The 19,858-nt window shown below is 40.8% G+C and overlaps 1 protein-coding gene across 32 annotated transcripts in view; it reads left to right on the top strand.

Moving 5' to 3' along the window:
• Nucleotides 1-19,858, top strand: part of NRXN3 (neurexin 3) — a 1,568,410-nt gene that overhangs the window by 1,033,086 nt on the left and 515,466 nt on the right. For 2 of the 32 annotated variants that reach the window (XM_043556764.1, XM_043556768.1), the window contains exon 1: nucleotides 254-1,397. The exons of 27 other annotated variants lie outside the window; for them this stretch is intronic. In XM_043556764.1, coding sequence (XP_043412699.1) covers nucleotides 1,145-1,397 — 253 coding nt within the window. In that variant the 5' untranslated portion in view covers nucleotides 254-1,144. Of the gene's footprint in view, nucleotides 1-253; nucleotides 1,398-19,858 lie in introns of those variants that run through there. 3 more of the 32 variants (XM_043556762.1, XM_043556763.1, XM_043556761.1) reach the window with 2 other exon arrangements.

Here is a 19,858-nt window from a genome sequence, read left to right on the forward strand (position 1 = left end):
ACGCGCTCACACACGCTCACTCTTAAGGGAGGAAGCGGAGCTCGGGGAGGGCGCCGGTGTGCGCGGGAGGCTCGAGCGGGTGTAGACGAAGGAGCGTGTAGTTGAATGGGGAGGGCCGGGATTCCGGGTCGCTCGGGCCCCTCCTCCCTCCCGAGCCAGCCAGTCCCTCGGCAGAGCGCTCGGGCTGCACTGATTTGCTCTCGGGAGTGCGCTATTTGCATATGACTTGCCCATTTGTGAATTTGGCTCCCCAACTCCTCGCTTCACTTCACCTGTGCCTCCCAGTTCCGCGCACTTTGCAGGCGCCCGCCCGCCTCCCGGCCACCTCTGCCGCCTGCCGGGCACCTCCTCCTACGTTCTCCGCGCTCGCCCACCCACCTCTCTCCGCCCAGGGCCACGTTGGTTTGGGTGGCTTCTCCGCGCTGGCTTCCCCCTCCTTGCCTCTTTCCCTCCGGTCCTTCTTGTTCTCTTCCTCCGGCTGCTGCTGCTTCTGCTGCCACTGCTTTACATCCAGTTGGGAAACCCAGGACGCAGGCGGTTGCTCCGTGGCGCTCTTCCAGAACGCGCAGGGTTAACAGCCTCCGCGCCCTTCCATCGAGACTTCGGGAACACGCGAAAAACTCTCCCACCTGCAGCCCCCTTTTGCCTGGCAGTTCTGCATTGCATCGCATGGAAGTGGAAAAAGAAAAAAAAATGTTCAAACTGCCTGGATGTTGGGATAAACTAACCTGAACCTTCTTGGGTCTTTTGCTGCCTCCCTTTCTTGCTTCGTTTCCACCTTTCCTCTGTGTGGCTTCCTGGAGTGTGCAGTTGAGTCGCCTGGAGATAAGGAGGAAGCCGCGCCGGGCCTCCCCTGACATGTGTGGCATTCCGGGGCTCCCTAGGAGGGTTGCTATACCTGGGTGGACTTCGGCTTTCTAAATTTCAGCCTTGGGAAAGAGAAGCTTTTTTGCCTTCTATCTACCCCCACCCCCCAACCTTAACTGATTCATCATCTGTCTTGAAAGCGCTTATTCCCTCCCTCTTTCCAAAATACTGGCAAGTATTCCTGCTGCTATGATGGGCCCCTGGGCATCATGAACTTCATTATTCCTCACTGGCCGGAATTCAAACTGCCCATCTGTAGTGGTCCAGTGCGTTGACCATGCACCTGAGAATCCACGCGAGACGCAGCCCTCCTCGCCGGCCGGCTTGGACGCTTGGAATCTGGTCCCTCTTCTGGGGATGTATCGTCAGCTCTGTGTGGAGTTCCTCTAATGTAGCTTCTTCCTCCTCCTCCTCCTCCTCTTCCTCGCCGGGGTCTCACTCTCAGCACGAGCACCATTTCCATGGCAGCAAGCATCACTCAGTGCCTATTTCTATCTATCGCTCCCCTGTTTCCCTTCGAGGAGGGCACGGTGGGTCTCTCTCCTCTTTATCCTTTTAATGGGGCATAGCGATTCCTTAACCCACTCGCCTTTCAGGTAATGTCAAGGGTGGGAAGATAATAAAAATTTGAATTTAAAATGATAAAAGCATTGCATGTGCATGAGAGAAAAAAATGTTCAATTTCCCTTTAAAGGCTAGTATTTTCTGCCCTAGCGCCCCCCCCCCCCCCCCCCCCCAGTTTCTCTGATGGGTTCTCCTCTCCTTAGCTTGCTTATTCATAGCTTCACAAACACTACATTTTCCCCTTTGGAACCTTCTACTTCCTTCATCCCCCTTCCCCGTGATGGCAAGCAACTTATCAAATAAGTCTCAGGTTTTGTACTTTGAGAATATCCATTCATTCACCTTGGTTTCACCCTTCTTCTCTCTGATCTTGTGTTGGAGCTAGTCATGGGAAGTAGACAGCAGGGATCCTTTGGTCCTCAGCCTGAAGTTGATGGAACTGCTGTAAAGTGGCCTCAGGGAGGAGAGTAGCTGAGTGTAAGAAGGCAGAAAATGTAATTAATAACCAGTAGCCATTATTGTTCATTTGGGCAGCTTTATGTTTGTCCACATATCTGATGGGAAGAGCAGCTATCTCAAAAACTACACATCTAATATTGCTACCTACTGGGTAGGAAGTGATAAACTGGGTAAGACAAAGTCCATTTATAATTTACCCAAGTGTAAATCTTAGTAACTTTGATTCCACCATTTATACAAATGTTATTTCAATGAAAGGCAGCACTGGTGGGCTTGTTCACACAGCACAGGTATGAGATGTTTTATAGCCCTCCTTGCCTAGCTATTGAAGGAAGAGATCTATGGCTCTTAAAAATATATTCAGCTCTGAGCAGGCAGCCTGTAAAGGGCAGTGTCTGCCACCAAGGTGGGAGCTTGCCATAGTAAACTGTTCTAAAGAAGGGATCTTCAATATTTGTTTACTATGCAGTCTACTCCAGTGGTGAGGAGAGTAGGAATCACAGAGCCCAGCAGCAGGAGCAGCCCTCCAGGGAGCTGCACGAATGAAACACACTAGAGGTCCCCTGCCCTAGCTTGTATTTTGAAGACCTACAGCATGCAGACCCCATTCGGAATGTCAGTTCTTCCCACTGCCTCCTAGCCGTGGGCTGCTCCTCTGTACTGTCTATACTGTTAAGTGGAAGCACATTGAGAAAATGCCAGCACGTACTCTGGCTCTTTCTGGCTCTCTCTTTAAATTTTATTTGATGGAGTTGTCAAGCAGCTCAGAGCTTGTAAGGTTGGTGGAGATGGGTGGTGGGAAGGAATGAATGCTTGATTCTGATCTGGTTGCTGTTTTCTCTGTGACTCCTGCTAGGTCTGGGGTAGGCTTTCTTTAAAAAAAAAAAAAAAGGAGAGGGAAGAACTACAACCACCAGAAAAGCAAAAGCAGTTTCATTGAAATGGAAACTGTTAGCTCCTAAGGGGGGGGAGGGACCGTGAATGGGGGTGGGCTTGTAAAGAGTAGGAAAGAAAAGCAGGGGAGTGGGAGATGGAGGAAGCAGACAGACGATTACTAATAGCCATAATTAAACATGGAAAGCCTCACGATAATTAGCTAAATTTTGCTAATTAGTGTAAATGATCAGCAGGGAGATGGATATTATGCATTAGTTAGAGGTTATAATCTGGCAGAGTCTTGGTGTTTTCTGTTCAGGATGTAAACAGTTAAAAGCAGCTGCTAGTTAAGTGATGGTACTTGCAGAGCCATACTTCTGGAGGTTTCTAAGTCTGTCAGTCTCTCTGTTTCTCTTTCTCTCTCTCTTTCAGCTAAAAGGGCTACAGGGGTTGAGCCTGGCACAGATTAAACACAGTTCTTTTCTGTTTACTTTGTTCAAGGATCAGTTGTTTAGTAACTTCTGAATCTTTTTGACTCCTTCCAAGTCTGGTTTCTCATTAACCCGTATCTGATAAGAGTCAGTGTGATGGAAATGGAGCGTGAAGTAGGTAAATGACCAGAGACCCCAGAAAAGGCCCTCATCCACCAGAGCTGTAGAATGCAGTGAACCCCAAGATCTGGCATGGCTAAGATAAGAAAGCTCATGAATTCAACTCTTGAGTATCCTCTTTCAGTTCTGAAGTCCCATCTCATTGATTTGGGGCTTGGAGAGTGAATGCATCTATATTAAGTAGACTCCTTGCATATTTAATTAATGTTTTTGAGCTTGAAAACCTGAGAAGTGGCAATCAACAAGATGACCCATCCTCTGACTCCAATCCCACATCCAAGCTGCGACCTTCTGTGTCCTGAGAAGACCAGGAGACCCCAAGGTGCTTTGCTAATGCACCTCTCATTTTTACTTGAAGTACACTTGCTTCCTGTTAGTCCAAGACAAAGGCTTCACTAAGAGCAATTGTTTTAAAAAATCTTTTGGACGGAGGCTGTAGGAGGCACAGCACCATGAGACTAATGTTGTTACTAATAGTTTTCTGCCAACCTCATTCCAGAGCTAAAAGCAGCAGTCTGTATTGTTTGTGAAGGAATAAATGCCCTTCATTCTGGTATAAAATGAAAACTAGAGCCTTGAGTCCAAGAACTTTCTTGAACTTGGAGATTTTTGTTTGTTTTACTTTTTTCCCCCTTTCCCATTTCCTAAGAAGCCAGAAGCCTTCAGAGTTGTCCTGTTAATCAGTTATGGTCACCATTCTATCCAAACTACCTTGCCCTGTAGTGATGTTTACACTAAAACAAATGAAGAAACAGAAACCTTCCCAACAACTGTCCTTTTATCCATACTTGGTTCTTGTCTTTAGAGAATCGATTATGTATAGATTTGCCTGAAGTCTTTATCCCAGGGCAGCCTACAGAAGCCTGAGCTCCTTTATCAGTTCAGGAGACTAAGACCACACCTACCTTAGGCACCCCAAATACTCTCAGGTTAGGACTGTGTCTCGGGAGAAAATTAGCTCTCTTAAGTGGCATCTAGTACATTTTTTCCCATTGTTTGGTCCCTTCTCTCATTCAGGCTTCCCACTTTCTTTCATGCTTTTACCTACTAGTAGTCATTCAGTTAATTTATTGAGCATTTACTATATGTCAGGTTGTGTGTGCCTTGCTAAGGCTGGAAATATAAATAAAACGTTGTGTTCAGCTAGGGATAATTTTAGAAGTATTTTGATCATCTATGAGAGATAAGTGCTTCTATAATGGAAAAAAATATGAGGGTTGGGGTGAGGATCCAGGTACCAAACCAAATTAATTAATATGAAATTTAAGTATTCTATATTCTTTATAAAATATAGAAGTAAATTCTTCTATTCTTTATAAAATATAGAAGTACATTCTTCTGTCTTTCAGAATATTCCTACAAGTATTTTTCATCCTTAACTTTATTCACATACTTAAGTATCATGCTTATCAAAGCTCTTGGATAGTTTAGTGGTATGGAAATATAAATACTAAAATATATTTGTTACCAGCCTTCAGTCTTATAAAGGAGGTTTGTACATTTTTCCCCCTCTCCCACCTTTAAGAACTCCAGTGAGCATCTGCCTAAAAAATGCCTTAATACCTAATAGTTAGGAAAACCAACTTCTGGGGCGGCTGGGTGGCTCAGTCAGTTAAGTGCCTGGCTCTTGGTTTCAGCTCAGATCATGATCTCATGGTTTGTGAGTTCAAGCCCTGCTTTGGGCTCCATGCTGACAGCATGGAACCTGCTTGGGATTCTTTCTCTCTCCCTCTCTCTTTGCCCCTGCCCCACTCATGCTCTCTCCCTCTCTCGCAAAATAAATAGATAAACTTTAAAAAAAAAGAAAAGAAAATTGACTTTTCTGTGAATCTAGATTTAGAATATGTCTTACATTTTACCCTCTGTAAAATAGCAGATCTTCCTGATTCTGGGCATTTGGAGGAACAAGTTGAAAACATAGAACTCAATTTAGAGGAAAGTGTCTTGCTCAGAAATCAGGGGTGTGTGTGTGTGTGTGTGTGTGTAGGGAAGGCAATAAAATCCTATTTGAATCATCTTGGTGGAAGTGGTGGTGGTCTCACTAGTGGTACGTGTGCCAGGAGTCCTTCTTGTAAGAAACTGTGCTCCTCACTCGTTGTCACAAAGAACTATCTCTTAAGTTTTTCCAGCCATGAGGCTTGTATTACTCTGATCTGTTGAGCACTTTCTTCTCCTCAGCCAGCTGCTTCCTAACCACATTCTCTCTCCCTTCTTTCTTGGGATTCAGTTTACTGAATAATTCATAGTGTTGGTTGACAGATAAAATTGTAAGACTTATATGTCTTTGGCCTTGGTGATGAATTAATTAAATTGGCTTCTCCTCTCTCTCCTCTAGATGCATTATCTTTCTTCTCTAAAATTTGCTGGCAAGTGGTAGGTCTGGAGATTCACTTGTTCTTGAAAGATCACCAAAGGAAGATTATAATACACTACTGTAAATTTCTTCAGGACTTGCAATGCAGATCATTGAGCGGGGTAGAGATGAGGGCTGCATCTCAAAGGAAAGGGGCTGAGATCATTGGAACAGTTGCCTTCAGGAAACAAAGAAAGAAACAAAAACCTTCACCAGACTGGGTGATGGCTGGAATTCCACAGTAAGAACTTGATTCTCTTGTTATCTGATTTTGAATCTAGAAGAAGTAACATACTCCATTTTACATTTTAGTGAATAAATTTTGCAGATCTCTGAAGGCTTGCTTGCTAGGACCCTGAGTGATCTGAAAGGGAGGCAGATCTCTGAAGGTAAACCTTGCACTTATCCATACTTCCCTCCCTGTATTAGTTTGTTAGGGCTGCCATTAAAGAAGAAATCACAGACTAAGTAGCTTAAACAACAGAAATGTATTTTCGCACAGCTCTGGAGGCTAGAAGTCCAAGGTCATGGTGTTGGCAGATTTTGTTTCTTCTGAGGCCTCGCTTCTTAGCTAGTAAATGGCTACCTTCTCTTGTGTCATCACATGGTCTTTCTTCTGTGTTCATGCACCCCCAGTGTTTCCTTGTGTGTCCTAATATCCTCTTCTTGTAAGGACACTGGCCTGACTGGATTAAGTCTCTCCCACATGTCTCATTTTAACTTAATTACCTTTTTAAAGGTACTATCTATAAATGCAGTCACATTCTAAAGTACTGGGGTATAGGGCTTCAACATATGAATTTGGGGAGGACACAATTCATCCCCTAACACTCCTTGTCTTTTAGGACCCAGTCATTGGGAAAGAAGTAAAAATGTACCATTCAGTCAATATCTGCTGAACTCAAACTTTGACGGTGGAAAAATAAAACCTTCCATGACATTGGTAACAGTTTACAAACTGATAAGGTGGTGCCTCAAGAGGAAAAATTCTGTTTATTTGGAGAAAACAATACCAGTAGGTTTGGTTAAAACTTGTGTTTACTTTCCTCTCAGTTTATTTTGTGTGACCCAGTCTATGCCTTGATGTGCATGTAGACTAGTGTTGTTTGTCTACAGCCACGTGCTCTGCAGACAGACTCCAGTGTCCACACTCCAGGACTCTCTCAATTTAGACCTGCTGCCATTCCAGGCCAGACCTCCCTGCCTGCCTAGTGACTTCTTTTATGAACTGCCGTTGCTCACTCTTTTCCTTTCTTGAGATATATACCACCAACTCCCTTCACATCTCATCCTCCATTGGAAAAAAAAAAGAAAAAAGAAAAAACAGGTGAAATCAGTGCAAATTATATGCCCACTTTTTTTTGCTGCTGAAAAATATGTACTTTATGAGAAAATTATATACACACACACACACACACACACACACACATACATATGAAGTAATCTGTCCACTGTCCACATCATGACATATCATGAGCCTGGGGTGAGAGAGTGTCTTATAACTATAAAGCACCTTGCTGGTATAAATCCCAAGCAAGATATTCAACTCTTTGCGGGGAAAGAAAGGAGTTTATTGAGTGTTTTGTGTTTTTGTTGTTGTTGTTTGGTTTTGTTTTTGTATTCTGTATTCTGATACTTTGAAAAATGACTTTGAGAATATATGCTCATGTGGAGAACAGGTGAATGATAAAGGAGTTCTGGTAGGCAGTGTGTTGGTAGGTGGGCTTGGGAACAGTCAACAGCAAGATTTAGGATTGGAAGAAGTGGTTCTCTATCTTTTTTCTGTCACTTAGGAACTTTTTGATCTTGGATAAGTCATGAGACATGACTCTGAGTCAGTTTCTTCATCTCCAAACTGAGAATAGCAATAATAATAGGACACAGATGTCACAGAATTGTGTGGGACATTAAATAACTTGTACCTTACAACTACCGTATACAGGTTAAATAGTCTATGAGAAATACTTTAATGGTAGTGTTCTTTCAATTTTGGTACAAAGTGAAGCTTCAGTGTTGAATGTCTACTGGTTGGTAGTTGGAGGTTAAAGAACATGCATCTACTGGTTCCCCTTATTTTCTTATCTGCAGCAACACTTTTTGCCTCCAAGGGAAGAAAACCTTAATATGTATTTCCTTGTTTACGGCACTAAAAGAAAATAGCATGCGTGATTAGCTTGTGCTTTTTTGATAACATGTAAAAAAACCATGCTAGGCAAAATTTAGCCCAAAATAACAAATAGCCAACTGTTAGAAGCTAAGAGATCTGGTGAAATAAAAGGGAAGAGGCTCCTAAGAAATATTCTTGGATCATTTTGGAAATACAGAATTGGATCATGTTTCTAAAAAACTGCTGAATTTAAACATTCCTATATGATGCTCAGCATCCATTGAAACCTTGAATTTTTAATCTAGCTTATACTAGGAAAAAGACAGGTCTTCTTAGGACTACTATTTTCAGATCTGGAAATGGAGAACTTCTTTTAATGTCACTTCTAGTGCTTTTACCCACCAGGACTCAAAGGTATAGAGGAGGTGGGAGCATGGGAGGTGCTGGAACACTTAGAGTTGACTTTGTGGAGCCTAAATTTAAACCAGAATTCTTAATGGAGAGAACCTTACTCCGGGCCATAGACATCACTCCTAGTTTTCTTCCTGACAAACTCTGTGTCTTTGGATATGACATTATGTTTTTAAATTATATTAATCATTTAAAATTTAGGTACTATACAGAATATCTTGATCTTCTGTCCTATTTCTTTTACCTGTAGTTTTCTGTATGCCACATAGTGTGTATGTGCCTTAACACTGCTGTTGGGTAAAATTGTTTTTTTCATTTCTTCCTCATTTGTACAATGAGGGGGTTGAATGAGATGATCTCTCCACATGGTTCTTGACACAAGGACTGCTTCTGCAGTTCATACGTCTTTAAACATACCACTGTAAATCCTACACTAGTCTGGGTTCCATAGGTCTGTAGTATTTTATAGGTCTGTTTTCTGGACTAATAACACATGCCAAAGTCACCACCAGTTTTTCTCTTTTCTCCTTTGAAAGAAGCAGCATCACATACAAGAGTGGCACACCATGATGTTATAAAGCCCACTGTCCAACTTCGCCACAGAGTCACAATGACACAGGAAGAACACAGCTTTCATTGACACACATCTTATCAATACTAGAAAGTAGTTCTGTGTTATGTTTAAAATTCTCTGCTGTGTCTAGTCATATCAGAGCAGAGGGCAGAATAGTAACTGAGTTTATAAAGAGCAAGTGGTATTTATTTCTACTCCTGTTAGAGTTTTAAGATACTTGCTTGGATCATATACCTTCACATTACATTCACCTACTGTGTATCAGGTACTCTTCCAGTGCTTTGTATATATGATTCCATTTAATCTCCACAATCCTTTGATATTAATGAGGTTACCACCACTTCATGCATAGAAATAACACTCAGCTTATGCACCTCGACCAAAGTAATGTGGCAGTAGAGCCAGGATTCAAACTCAGTTCTGTGCACAAAGCCCTTGGTCTTTCTGCATTACTGCATAGTCCATTATCTCAAGAAACAGGAAACAAACACAGCAGCCTCTTTTGTCAGGAATAGGTTGCACAGGTTAATGAGGCATTCTGATTAATGTAGGAACACCTTTCCAAAGCATATACAAGAATGTCCAGTTCATAAGTACTTGAATGTTTATCAGTCGGCCTGAACCCATTCTGACCCAAAGAGATACTAATTAGAAGGAGCAGACGGATGAAACATTCCCACAGATACACGCTTTTTGAGGGAATGAGTAAATGAGTGAGTGAGGTGCCACATGATTGGTTTTTGTTTACTGGGGTAGTAGTGGTAGTTGCTTATAAAAGAGGCAAAGGGCAGGGAAAGTCATGTATTTCTCAAAAGCGCACCAACAGGTTTGTAGAGTCTCAGGGCTAAAAGAGATCTTAAGGGTTATCTGACCCTCTCATATTCTAGATGGGCAAAGTGAGGACTTGGCCGAAGACATCCAGTCAGTGTCAGAGACTGTTGTGATTGGGCAGTATGACTCCAAGTCCACCATCTTTCTTTCACTGTTCTGCAGAAGGGCCAACTTCTCACTGCTTCAAGACCCTTATCAAACTGCAACCTTGTGGGCTATCTCTTTTTCTGCAGACTGATCTCTCTTTAATCAGATTAAGTCCTATAAGAATACATTCTGCCAGCATAGGACATTCTTGAGCTTCTGTAATAATTAATTTTTCATGTGAATTTTTCTAATAGGTGCCAGCTTTGTGCTAAGAGGCAGGCTTTCTTGGAGTGTTCCTAAGACTCTCTCTGTATAGGAGACTGCAGTGTGGGAAAGTACTCAGATTCAGGTCCCTGTGCAGGGAGACACTGCCTGTCCTGGTAAGGTCTCACTCACCAGAAAGCAGGGGGTGATAGCCTGTGTACTCACCTGTCTGTTTTCCATCTGGAAGGCACAACTGAGTTGTTCAAAGACATGTCCCCCAACCCAGTCCCCACCTCTTGCTTACTAGCTATTAAGTGACTATATGACCATAAAACTCCTAGAAACCAGCAAACTACATTTTCTGAGCTACTGTTCTCATTCTCCCCTTTTTTTTCAATGTTTCTTGAAATATTTCTGTCACCCCCCCATATTAAAATATAACTATGTATACTCCTGAATGACTTTACCCCAAAATATGAATTTCAACTCTTTCTGAGACAGTCTTTCAGCATTTGAATATAATTACATGCTTTGGGTGCAAATTGTGGTTTTTGCTACATAAGAAACGAGTGGAAATGATCCGCCTGTTCCTGTAGTTTACAGATTATATGATTCAGAACTGGGTATATATTTAGGCTGCTTTTCTGTATGGCACATAAAATGAGAATGAACTTGGGGTGAGCCACCTCAGTTGCTAGGCGGTAGAGCAGGTTGAGAGAACACAGCATTCAACTGTGTTGAATTCACCCTGTGTTGGGTGTTTCACTTCACATTTGTGTGCACCTTTGTCACCTGATGCTGTCATGGAAGGGGAAGGGGAGGACATAGGCAGGGCCAGGCTGTCTTCAGAGATTCAAGCAAGGAAGAAGAAATAATTACTTCACACATCCAAGTGGAATGAGTACATTTTAGAATTTGAAATTTGCCACACAGAGATGTCTTTATGAAAGCAGACAAGAGTCGTAGAAGTGCACAGGTGTGGCTGACAGCTTCAGGGACATGGACTTGGGCAGACACTTATCTTTAGATTAGGGCCAATGACTAGCAAAGAAGAACTATTTTCCCCAGATTTGCCTTGCTTCAGTGGTTCTAGGCAAAAGGCCATCACTCAGGTTAAAGCTTTTTAATTTTTTTAATGATTTATTCATTCATTCATTCATTCATTCATTCATTCATTGAGAGAGAGAGAGAGAGAGAGAGGGAGGGAGAGAAAGAATCCCAGGCAGGCTCTCTGCTGCCAGTACAGAGCCCCATGCAGGGCTCAAACTCATGAACCATGAGATCATGACCTGAGTCAGAATCAAGAGTCAGATACTTAACCAACTGAGCTTCCCAGCACCCCTGGTTAAAACTTTTTAATGTGCTTCCACAGTCCATTTAATGCCTTGTCTCAAATCCCAGACATATGAGCAAGTAGTAATAGGAAAGGCTTTGGGACTTCTTTATAGATGACACCTAATAAAGTAACTCCAATTTATTTGGACCCTCAGTTTTAATGAAAGCTTAAAGGCTGTCATGAAAAACTAGATCACAGATAAAACAAAGCAAGACCTACTTGGATTCTTAGGGTCAATGTTAGCAGCATTCTGATAATTTACAAGTTTGAAAGGATGGTTAAAGCCTTAAATCTCAGATAAAAATTTGGCCTCCAGAATAATTTGGGTGAAAGGAGGGTCCTGTGATTTGGGCAGTTAAGGTTTTGTTGTATATATTTTTTTCCTTAAACCAATTATCATATATCTCTTTCCATGAGCCACTATCTCTGCATAATTGGATGGGGAATTATGTGTTCACTTATATCCCATTCAATCTTCTTGGATAAAATAAACCCATGAGAGGACACTTCTATGCTTTCAAAAGAATGATAATAATACCTATCTTACTCTTAATAATAACAATATATCACTTTTGTGTGTGTTCTTTCAATGTGCCTGACACTCTTCTAAAACTCTTAGCTTATTTAGTTCTCCTATGAGGTAGATATAGTTCTTTTCTCATTTTAAAGATGCAAACACTGAGGCATGGAATGTTTGAGTCATAAAATCAAGTCAGAAAATAATACATGGCAGAGCCAGGTAGGATAGCTAAGCAGTCTGAATCTAGACTTGTGTTCTTAATATTTAAATATTTATGCAGTATTACCTGAGATGGTGTGAAAAACAAATCTCAAAGTAGTATTTTCAAATGCAGTGTCTGTCTCTTTTTAGAAGGTCTTTTTATGTTCTGCCTAGAGCCAAGATTAATTATGAGGACTGTGAATATTTACTAAACTTAACAGCAAACAGTATGCACTTACTTCGTTTTTGTCTTCTGGTTCCTGCACCTAATTCCAGCCTGTGTATTTGTGCAGTGGGCTTCCCACACAACACCAAGCAATTCTCTCAAATACCAATCCAATTCCATTCTGATGCCTGTCTACCTGGAGATAGAATCAGATTTCATAGGTTAAGGGTTCAGTCCTACAGGACTGCCACCCCTACTCCCAACCCCTGCTTCAGATGCCAGTCACTGGGCTAGGTTGTTACCTGTACTTCTGACCAACGAGCTCTAAATCAGAGGTTCCCACAACCCTCTCTTTGCATTCAATTAATTTTCTAGCATCGTTCATAGACCTCAGGAAAGCCATTTACTTATAGATTATCGATTCATCATAAAAGGATACAACTCAGGAAAAGGCAGCTGGAAGAAATGTGAGGCTAAGTTGTGTGGGAAGGGGTGCACACCTTCCATGCTCTCCCAGGTGCTCCGTTCTCCCCAATCTCCATGTGTTCAACCTGGACTCTCTCTGAACCCTGTCCTTCTTTTGAGTTATTGTGGATGTTTTTGGTCATCTGAATTACCTAATAAATATTTCTATAAGTCGTAATACTACAGTTAGGTGTTAAACCAAATGCTTTATCTTACCTCATTTAATCTTTATCAACTGTCCTTCAACATAGGTGTTATTATTATTAGGAATTTAACAAGAAAGGAAATGGAGACTCAGAGTTAGGCAGTTCATTCAAGTTCGTCCACGTACTAAGCACTTAGCCCCTTGCATCTATTGAACTTTCAGGTCAGGCAGTCTGTACAAACCTCAACCTATTTCCTGGTATTGAGAGCAACTGATCAGAACACTTCCTATAGTCACAAATCCTATTACATTATAGGAAATTATCTGTGCTTTCTGAAACAGCCTGTGGAAACTCTCAGAAGCTTCAGAGTCAGCTGGCAAAGAATGGTTACATATTCAATGAAGAGTGAGGGGCCCCTTCATTGATAAGGGAGCCCATTGATGACTCATCCACCTCATTTTTGATTCACTGTAAGAAACTCATTTATCAGGAAATTTAGCCTCCAACAGTTACTGTGGGCTTTCTCTTCACATTAGAATTTTACTCAAACCTCCAAAACTTCTGGTTTTAGTTCTCTTACCTACAAAATGAAGGAATTACAATTGATGATCTTGAAATGTCCTTTGTCTTTGCAAGTTTGGTATTCATCTTTCTATCAGTACTGACGGGCAAAACGCTAATGATTTCTAAAACATCTCTTCACTTTTATTAGGTCGTCTTTGAATCTATTTTTATTTTTGGCCCTTTATACATATGGCAGAAGTCCATTAATTTAGAGGGTAAACTAATGAAACAAATATCCAAAAGTGGCAGTGGTTTTCAGTTTGGGTATGTGTGTGTATATGTATAAATGGATGAATGTATGAGCCAGAAAAAAAAATAATGTAGCATAAAAACCTTTATAACAACCTAATTCACTCCTGACCTGGAATGCAAAGTCAGATATGAGTTAAACCTATGCATTACAGATGTAGGGATGTTTCAGTACCTGCTTCTCACTGCTCTGATGTCATTTATCAGCGCGTTGCGTCACGGGTGTTAGTACGTCCATTATCATTTAAGAGGGGGGCATATTTAATGTGAGATAAGAATGTAAACCTGGAACCCTGGCCCTCTATGTCCAGTCCCTCTCTTTCAGATGATTCATATTTTTAGGATTTACCATGTCAGGGGGCTGTTTGGTAAATATGCACCTGCTACCTCCATCATCTGTCAGTTACTAAGGACCTATTAGACTAGCTATCATATAAGAACACTCTTTCAGATGATGCTGAAATAGTGAATTTTTATTTTTTTGTACAAGGTATCTCAAATAATCGTAACTGAAATAGACTCACTACCCGAGCAGGAAGTTTCTCAGGCCCTGGGTTGATGCCCCTGAAAGAATACTCTGATGGAAGACCCTCATGTACTCAAAAGCTGCTATGAATTTGTGGAATTGTCTTTGAATTTGTGGAATTTTCAGATACTCAACTTGGAAGGAATCTTTAGAGAAATTTTTCACTCAAATTATTTTTCATATGAAGAAACATACAGCTTAGGAGTTTGTGAATTATTCTCAAATCATACTTTTCAAGGTAAGGGAAAATTGGGGCTAAAACACACATTTTTAGATTTGACTTAGTACTCTTTTTGCTGCACACAATGTTAGCACTCAAGCTTTCCAGGCCACCTATTCCACTGTGGACAAAGGGATTATGATAGTCTCTGGTACAAGTGGAGTAATAAATCAGAGATATCAGAGAGCATGATAGCCAAGTTATTTCAAACCTTCACTCCACTTCCCTTAATTGCCATCACAGAATGTGGTTCCCACTCCATCCCTGGAATGTCATGCCCTCACAGGGTCCCACTTTCTGTCTGCCCCAGCAGCTTCGAAGAGAAATTCAGTGTGCTGCAGTTCAATCAAACCATTTGATGAGAGCTTTCGAGCCTAATTACATGGAAGGTTTCATCCCGCGAAAGGAAGGAGGAAAGAGAAAGGGAGAAATTAAATTGAAGTGTAAATCAGTCAAGGACTTAGATCCCGCACTTTCTTTCTTTTTAATCAAGAGTAAAATGAGAGAAGAGTTTTAAGGATCATCACAAGACACCATTAACTACCCAAGGAGCTCTTGACTGAAGTTGGTTTGTCATGAAAAGAAAAGTGTACCATCTGTCCAAAAAAGGAAGTATCCAGAGGTTGTGCTTTCGTTTAGGAGAATGACGCTGAGGGGCAGGAAAGTGTGTTTTTCTGTGACTGTTTTATTTTTTTATTTATATATTTTTTAATGTTTATTTATTTCCAAAGGAGAGAGAGACAGAGCGTGAGTGGAGGAGGGGCAGAGAGAGAGAGAGACAGACAGACAGACAGACAGAATCTGAAGCAGGCTCCAGGCTCTGTGCTGTTAGCACAGAGCCTGACGCGCGGCTCGAACTCACAAACTGTGAGATCATGACCTGAGCAGAAGTCGGATGCTCAACCGACTGAGCCACCCAGGTGCTCTATGTTTTATCTTTAATTCCTCTAAGTGGCTAGTGCATTTTCTTGCTAATGATGTAATAAATATGTAGTGTATAACTGTGGTAATTATATATTGTGTAGTAAAAGAATAATGTTTTCAGTTCATTCCATATTGGACACTACACCTGAAATCACTATTCAGAATTTTGGCCCATTTCTCCTGTGGTTGGCATAGGTCGTGTATATCCTGTAAAATTACTTGGTATTTGTAGAATGCTTTATCGTTTTGCAGAGAAAATTCATGATCTTTTTTTGAGCCTTGCTACAGCTCTCTGTGGCAGAATGACAAGTGATATGGTTGTTCTCCATCCCATTTTTTTAAGCTGATGTAATCAAAACTAAAGAAGCAGAAATGACTTAACTAAAGTCATTCAAGTGTTAAGTGACAGAGCAGAAACTGATACCAAGTTTCTTTCCACTACATTGCTTTGTATGACTTAGTATCTTATATAGAATTCCTGGGATTTCCAGTATGGGAAGGGGAGGAGAATAGCAGAGAAGACAGTGTTTATCAAAGAATGGTTAGGACAGAGAAAGTGATGTGCCTTAGTTATTGAATACTTATGGTGAATAGTGCAAGATCCTGGCTTATGTTCTACATGAACATTGAAACATGGACCCTATATTCTGAGGCTTGCAGTATGGTTATAGATGTCTTAAACTGATGCTTAGATCTATCGTTTCCATCCCTACATCATCCCCAACCATGTCACATGGACAGTTGCAACAACCTCCTCAACAGACCTTCCTAAGCTTCCAATTGCCCTTCCTGTCCACCACTCACCACTGGAGTCATCCATCTGAAGTACTAGTCTGCTAATGTCACTCTCTCAAAGGCTCCTTGTGGTCTATAGGACAAAGTCTTATCAGATCATGTACCTAGAATGAAAGCTAACCTTTTACCTTTATGATCTGGGCCCCACTTATCTCCAGCTTCATTTCCTAACATGATCTTTGACCACCTTGGTTGCCTTCTTTTTGTTGTTATTCTTTTTGAACATGCCAATTGTATTCTCACCATAGGGTCTTCATATTATCAGTGCCTTTTCTCTGGAATGTTTTCATTTTCATCCAGGTTGCCATATGCCCATTTCCTCTTATCATAACATCAGGCTTCAACTTCTGTGTCATCTCCTCAAGAGCCCTTTCTTGATGGCTCAGTCTTAAAATATTCTTTCAAATCCCTGTCCAGCATAACATTGTTTATGGACAATGCACAAAAGAAAAATTGTTTTCTTTTCCTTATAGCACAAATACTTCCATGAAAGTTCTTTTTGTACACATTGCTTCCATCAGCTTGCTAGAATGTAAGCTCTGAGACCAGAGACCTTATCTATTTGTTCATGGTTCTATATCCACAGCCTATAACAGTGACTAGCAAGGAGCAAGTTACCATAAACATTTGCTGAATGTAGGGATATATGAATAACTGATATATATACCCCTTCAAATACAGCTGCCACCCAGCCTTTAGCCTTGCTTCTCATGAGGGTCTTATGAAACTCCATGACTTTAGAATATATTGCTCCACTGATTGTGAATCTCCTACTCATTTTCACCTTATAGCTCACTCCATAGTGTCTGATCTTCAGAGATTTCCCTACCTCCTATTGGCACAGTGAATTTCTCAGATTCCTGTGTTGTTCTCCTTAGTGCTTTCTTGTTGAATAGTTAAAATTATTAAACACATATTAAGGCTTCTAGTACATTCTAGGCACTGTCCTACGTGCCAGATAGTTAAGGTAAGTACAATTTAGCCCTACAAGATGCTCATGATTTGGTAAAAGATCTCACTCATTTTATTAAACATACAGTACTGAATTGCTATTATTTGTTAATAGTGATTCTTTTTCTCACTTGACTCTGATTTCTTCAAGGGTAATGAATGGATTCTTTAGCATGAGCAACATCATTCTTGTTTTATAAAAGGTGCTTGATTGTATTCATCAACAGAAGAATCTAGGGAGTAGATTGAGAGAAACAAAGTTTTTTAACATACAGAATAGTATGGCAAATATCATGAGATGGGTAGAAACTATTGTGGGAATATAGAGGGGGAAATGTTATAACCCATTAGGCATTAAAAAGTGCTCTGTGGGACACGGAACCTTTCTATTGTGTTTTGAAAAATGATTTCTATAGGCATGCAGGAAAGAGGGTAGAGAGTATATTTTGGAAAAAAACAAGTTATTCAGGGATCAGTGGCCCACTTTGCTGAGTGATGGGCATGTAGAGGACCATTGAGAGAAGAATTGGCAGAGGAGACTGGCTATTTGATGGAGGATATTGAGAAATATTCATGATAACTGTCAACACCTTTGGCATCTTATAGTGTGCAAACTCATACTATGAGCATTATCTGATTCATTCCTTTCAATGACCTTGTGTTTTTAAATCATGTACAAGAGAGGAAAAGGGTCAAGACTGAGAAGTTGATGTTTAATTCTGGTTTTGTAACTCCCTTACTTAAGAAAAAGAAGAAGCACACAAACAAAAACCTCTTTCTTCACAGGCTTCCACAGTCATTCAAACAAAGACAAAATTATTTGATGTGATTTGGGAGTCCCTGCCTGGTCCCGCCATTGCTGGTGTTTTTAGCCTCATCACCCACCAAAGCTTTCCTCCATTTCTGTTCCCACTCACTGGCCTCCTGTTGGTTATTGCTACTCTTCTTCTAGCAATTTGCCTTTGCTCATTCCACTTAAGCTCTTTCTCTGTTGACACCACTTTGACCTGAGGTTTCTGCTTTAGTATAACAACTCCTCTAGGAAGCCCTCCACTTCTTTTAGAAATTCAAATTCCCCCAATACAGGTTCTCATAACCTCCGGGAACTCTCCCCTTTGTACACAGTTGCTACTTTATATTTAGTTGTGAGATTATTTGATCAATATCTGTTTCCCTGAGTAGATTGTAAAGTTATTTTGGAGTCAGATAGGGTTGCAAGATTTAATAAGTAAAAGCATAAGACACCCAAGTTTGATATTCAGATAACCAACATTTTATCTTTAAGTATAAGTATGTCCCATGCAATATTTGAGACATACTTATACTAAGAAATGTGTTTTTTGTTGGTTGTTTTCTGAAGTCCACATTTAACTGGGTATCATGTGTTTTATCTGCCAAACTTAGCAACCACATCTGCTTTTGCTCCTAGCACAATCACTGGGGGGTACAACGAACAGGTGCAATTCACATCCAATGTTTGATGAATAAATGAAATTGGTTAAAAAAATATTTTGGAAGGGGCATGTAGGATGAAATAATATGACAAGAGACTAAGTTTGGGAGGACTAATTAGCATATTGTCACATCTTGAAAGGTAAAGGTAATAAAGGCTCAAATTGGATGGTGGCATTGAGGCCAGAGAGATGGAAATGTGTAGGAGGAACATTTCCAAGTGGGGGTCAGGATTTGCACAAGTGTGACTATGTAGCAAACTAACACCTTAGGGAGTAAGGGAAAGGGCCATTTAAAATTACCATGATCAGGATCAAAACAACGATAAAGATAGGCATAAATATAACCCCTCTCATTTATATAGTGCTTCACAACTTTCAAAGTACTGTTCCATGCTCTGCCTTGTGCCCCTTTGTAGGAGAGGCTTGTTTCTGAAAAGATGGACATTTAATTATCTCTTTCCCTTGCAAATTGAGTTACATATCCCAATCAATACAGTTTATTAGTTCAGAGATGTTTGTCTCCATTTCTGTGCATTCTTAACGAATTCCTTTTCCTTAATCTCCATATTTCTCAATGTTGAATCCTTTATTTCTGAAGCACTGGGTAATTTTATATTATGCGTAACAAACCTCAGATGCATTTATATTAGCAGGTGGATTTTTTATCCATCAACTTTTCTAAAAATGGCTATAACTGGCCTATAATGAGATGACCAGCTAGAGGCTAATTTCTGTGGTATTTCTTCCTGATGCCAGAACAGGTGGAGGTTGACAAGTCACAAGCTCCCACTTCAGATAATAAAGATGTAATTCTAGTCATTCAAGTTTGTGTTGAAAGCAAATCTTTTCATTTCTTATTTTTCAATTAGTGCTGAGTGTAGCTCCATGGCCTCTAGCTACAGGAGGCCAGATGAGTGTGTGTTCTTAACTAGATGCATTCACAGAAACCATGGTTGACATTTCCTCAGCTGCTTTTGCAGAGGTCTTGAACATTTTTCCTCAGCACATCCTTGCCTTGGAGCTACTATTTTAAAGATCAGGTGTGATGAGTGAATGATTGTTGGAAACAATAGAAAGCCAGCATATCTTAGTGGAAAGAACTCATGCACTCCAGCTGCACACATCTGAGTATGACTGGTCACTCTCTCAGAAGATGACTCTAGACTAGGGGTCAGCAAACTCCTCTAAGGGACCAGATAGTAAACGTTTTCAGCTTTGGGGCCCATATATTCTCCATCTACCATAACTACTCAGGTCTTCCATTGTAGTATGAAAGCAGCCACAGACAGTATACACACAGATGAGTATGGATGTGTCATAGTAAAACCTTATTTACAAAAACAGGCCAAGTTTGCTGACTCCTGCCTTAGACTTCAGCTTCCTGATCTGAAAATGGC

Source organism: Prionailurus bengalensis, chromosome B3, assembly GCF_016509475.1.
Source record: "Prionailurus bengalensis isolate Pbe53 chromosome B3, Fcat_Pben_1.1_paternal_pri, whole genome shotgun sequence".
NCBI lineage: Eukaryota > Metazoa > Chordata > Mammalia > Carnivora > Felidae > Prionailurus > Prionailurus bengalensis.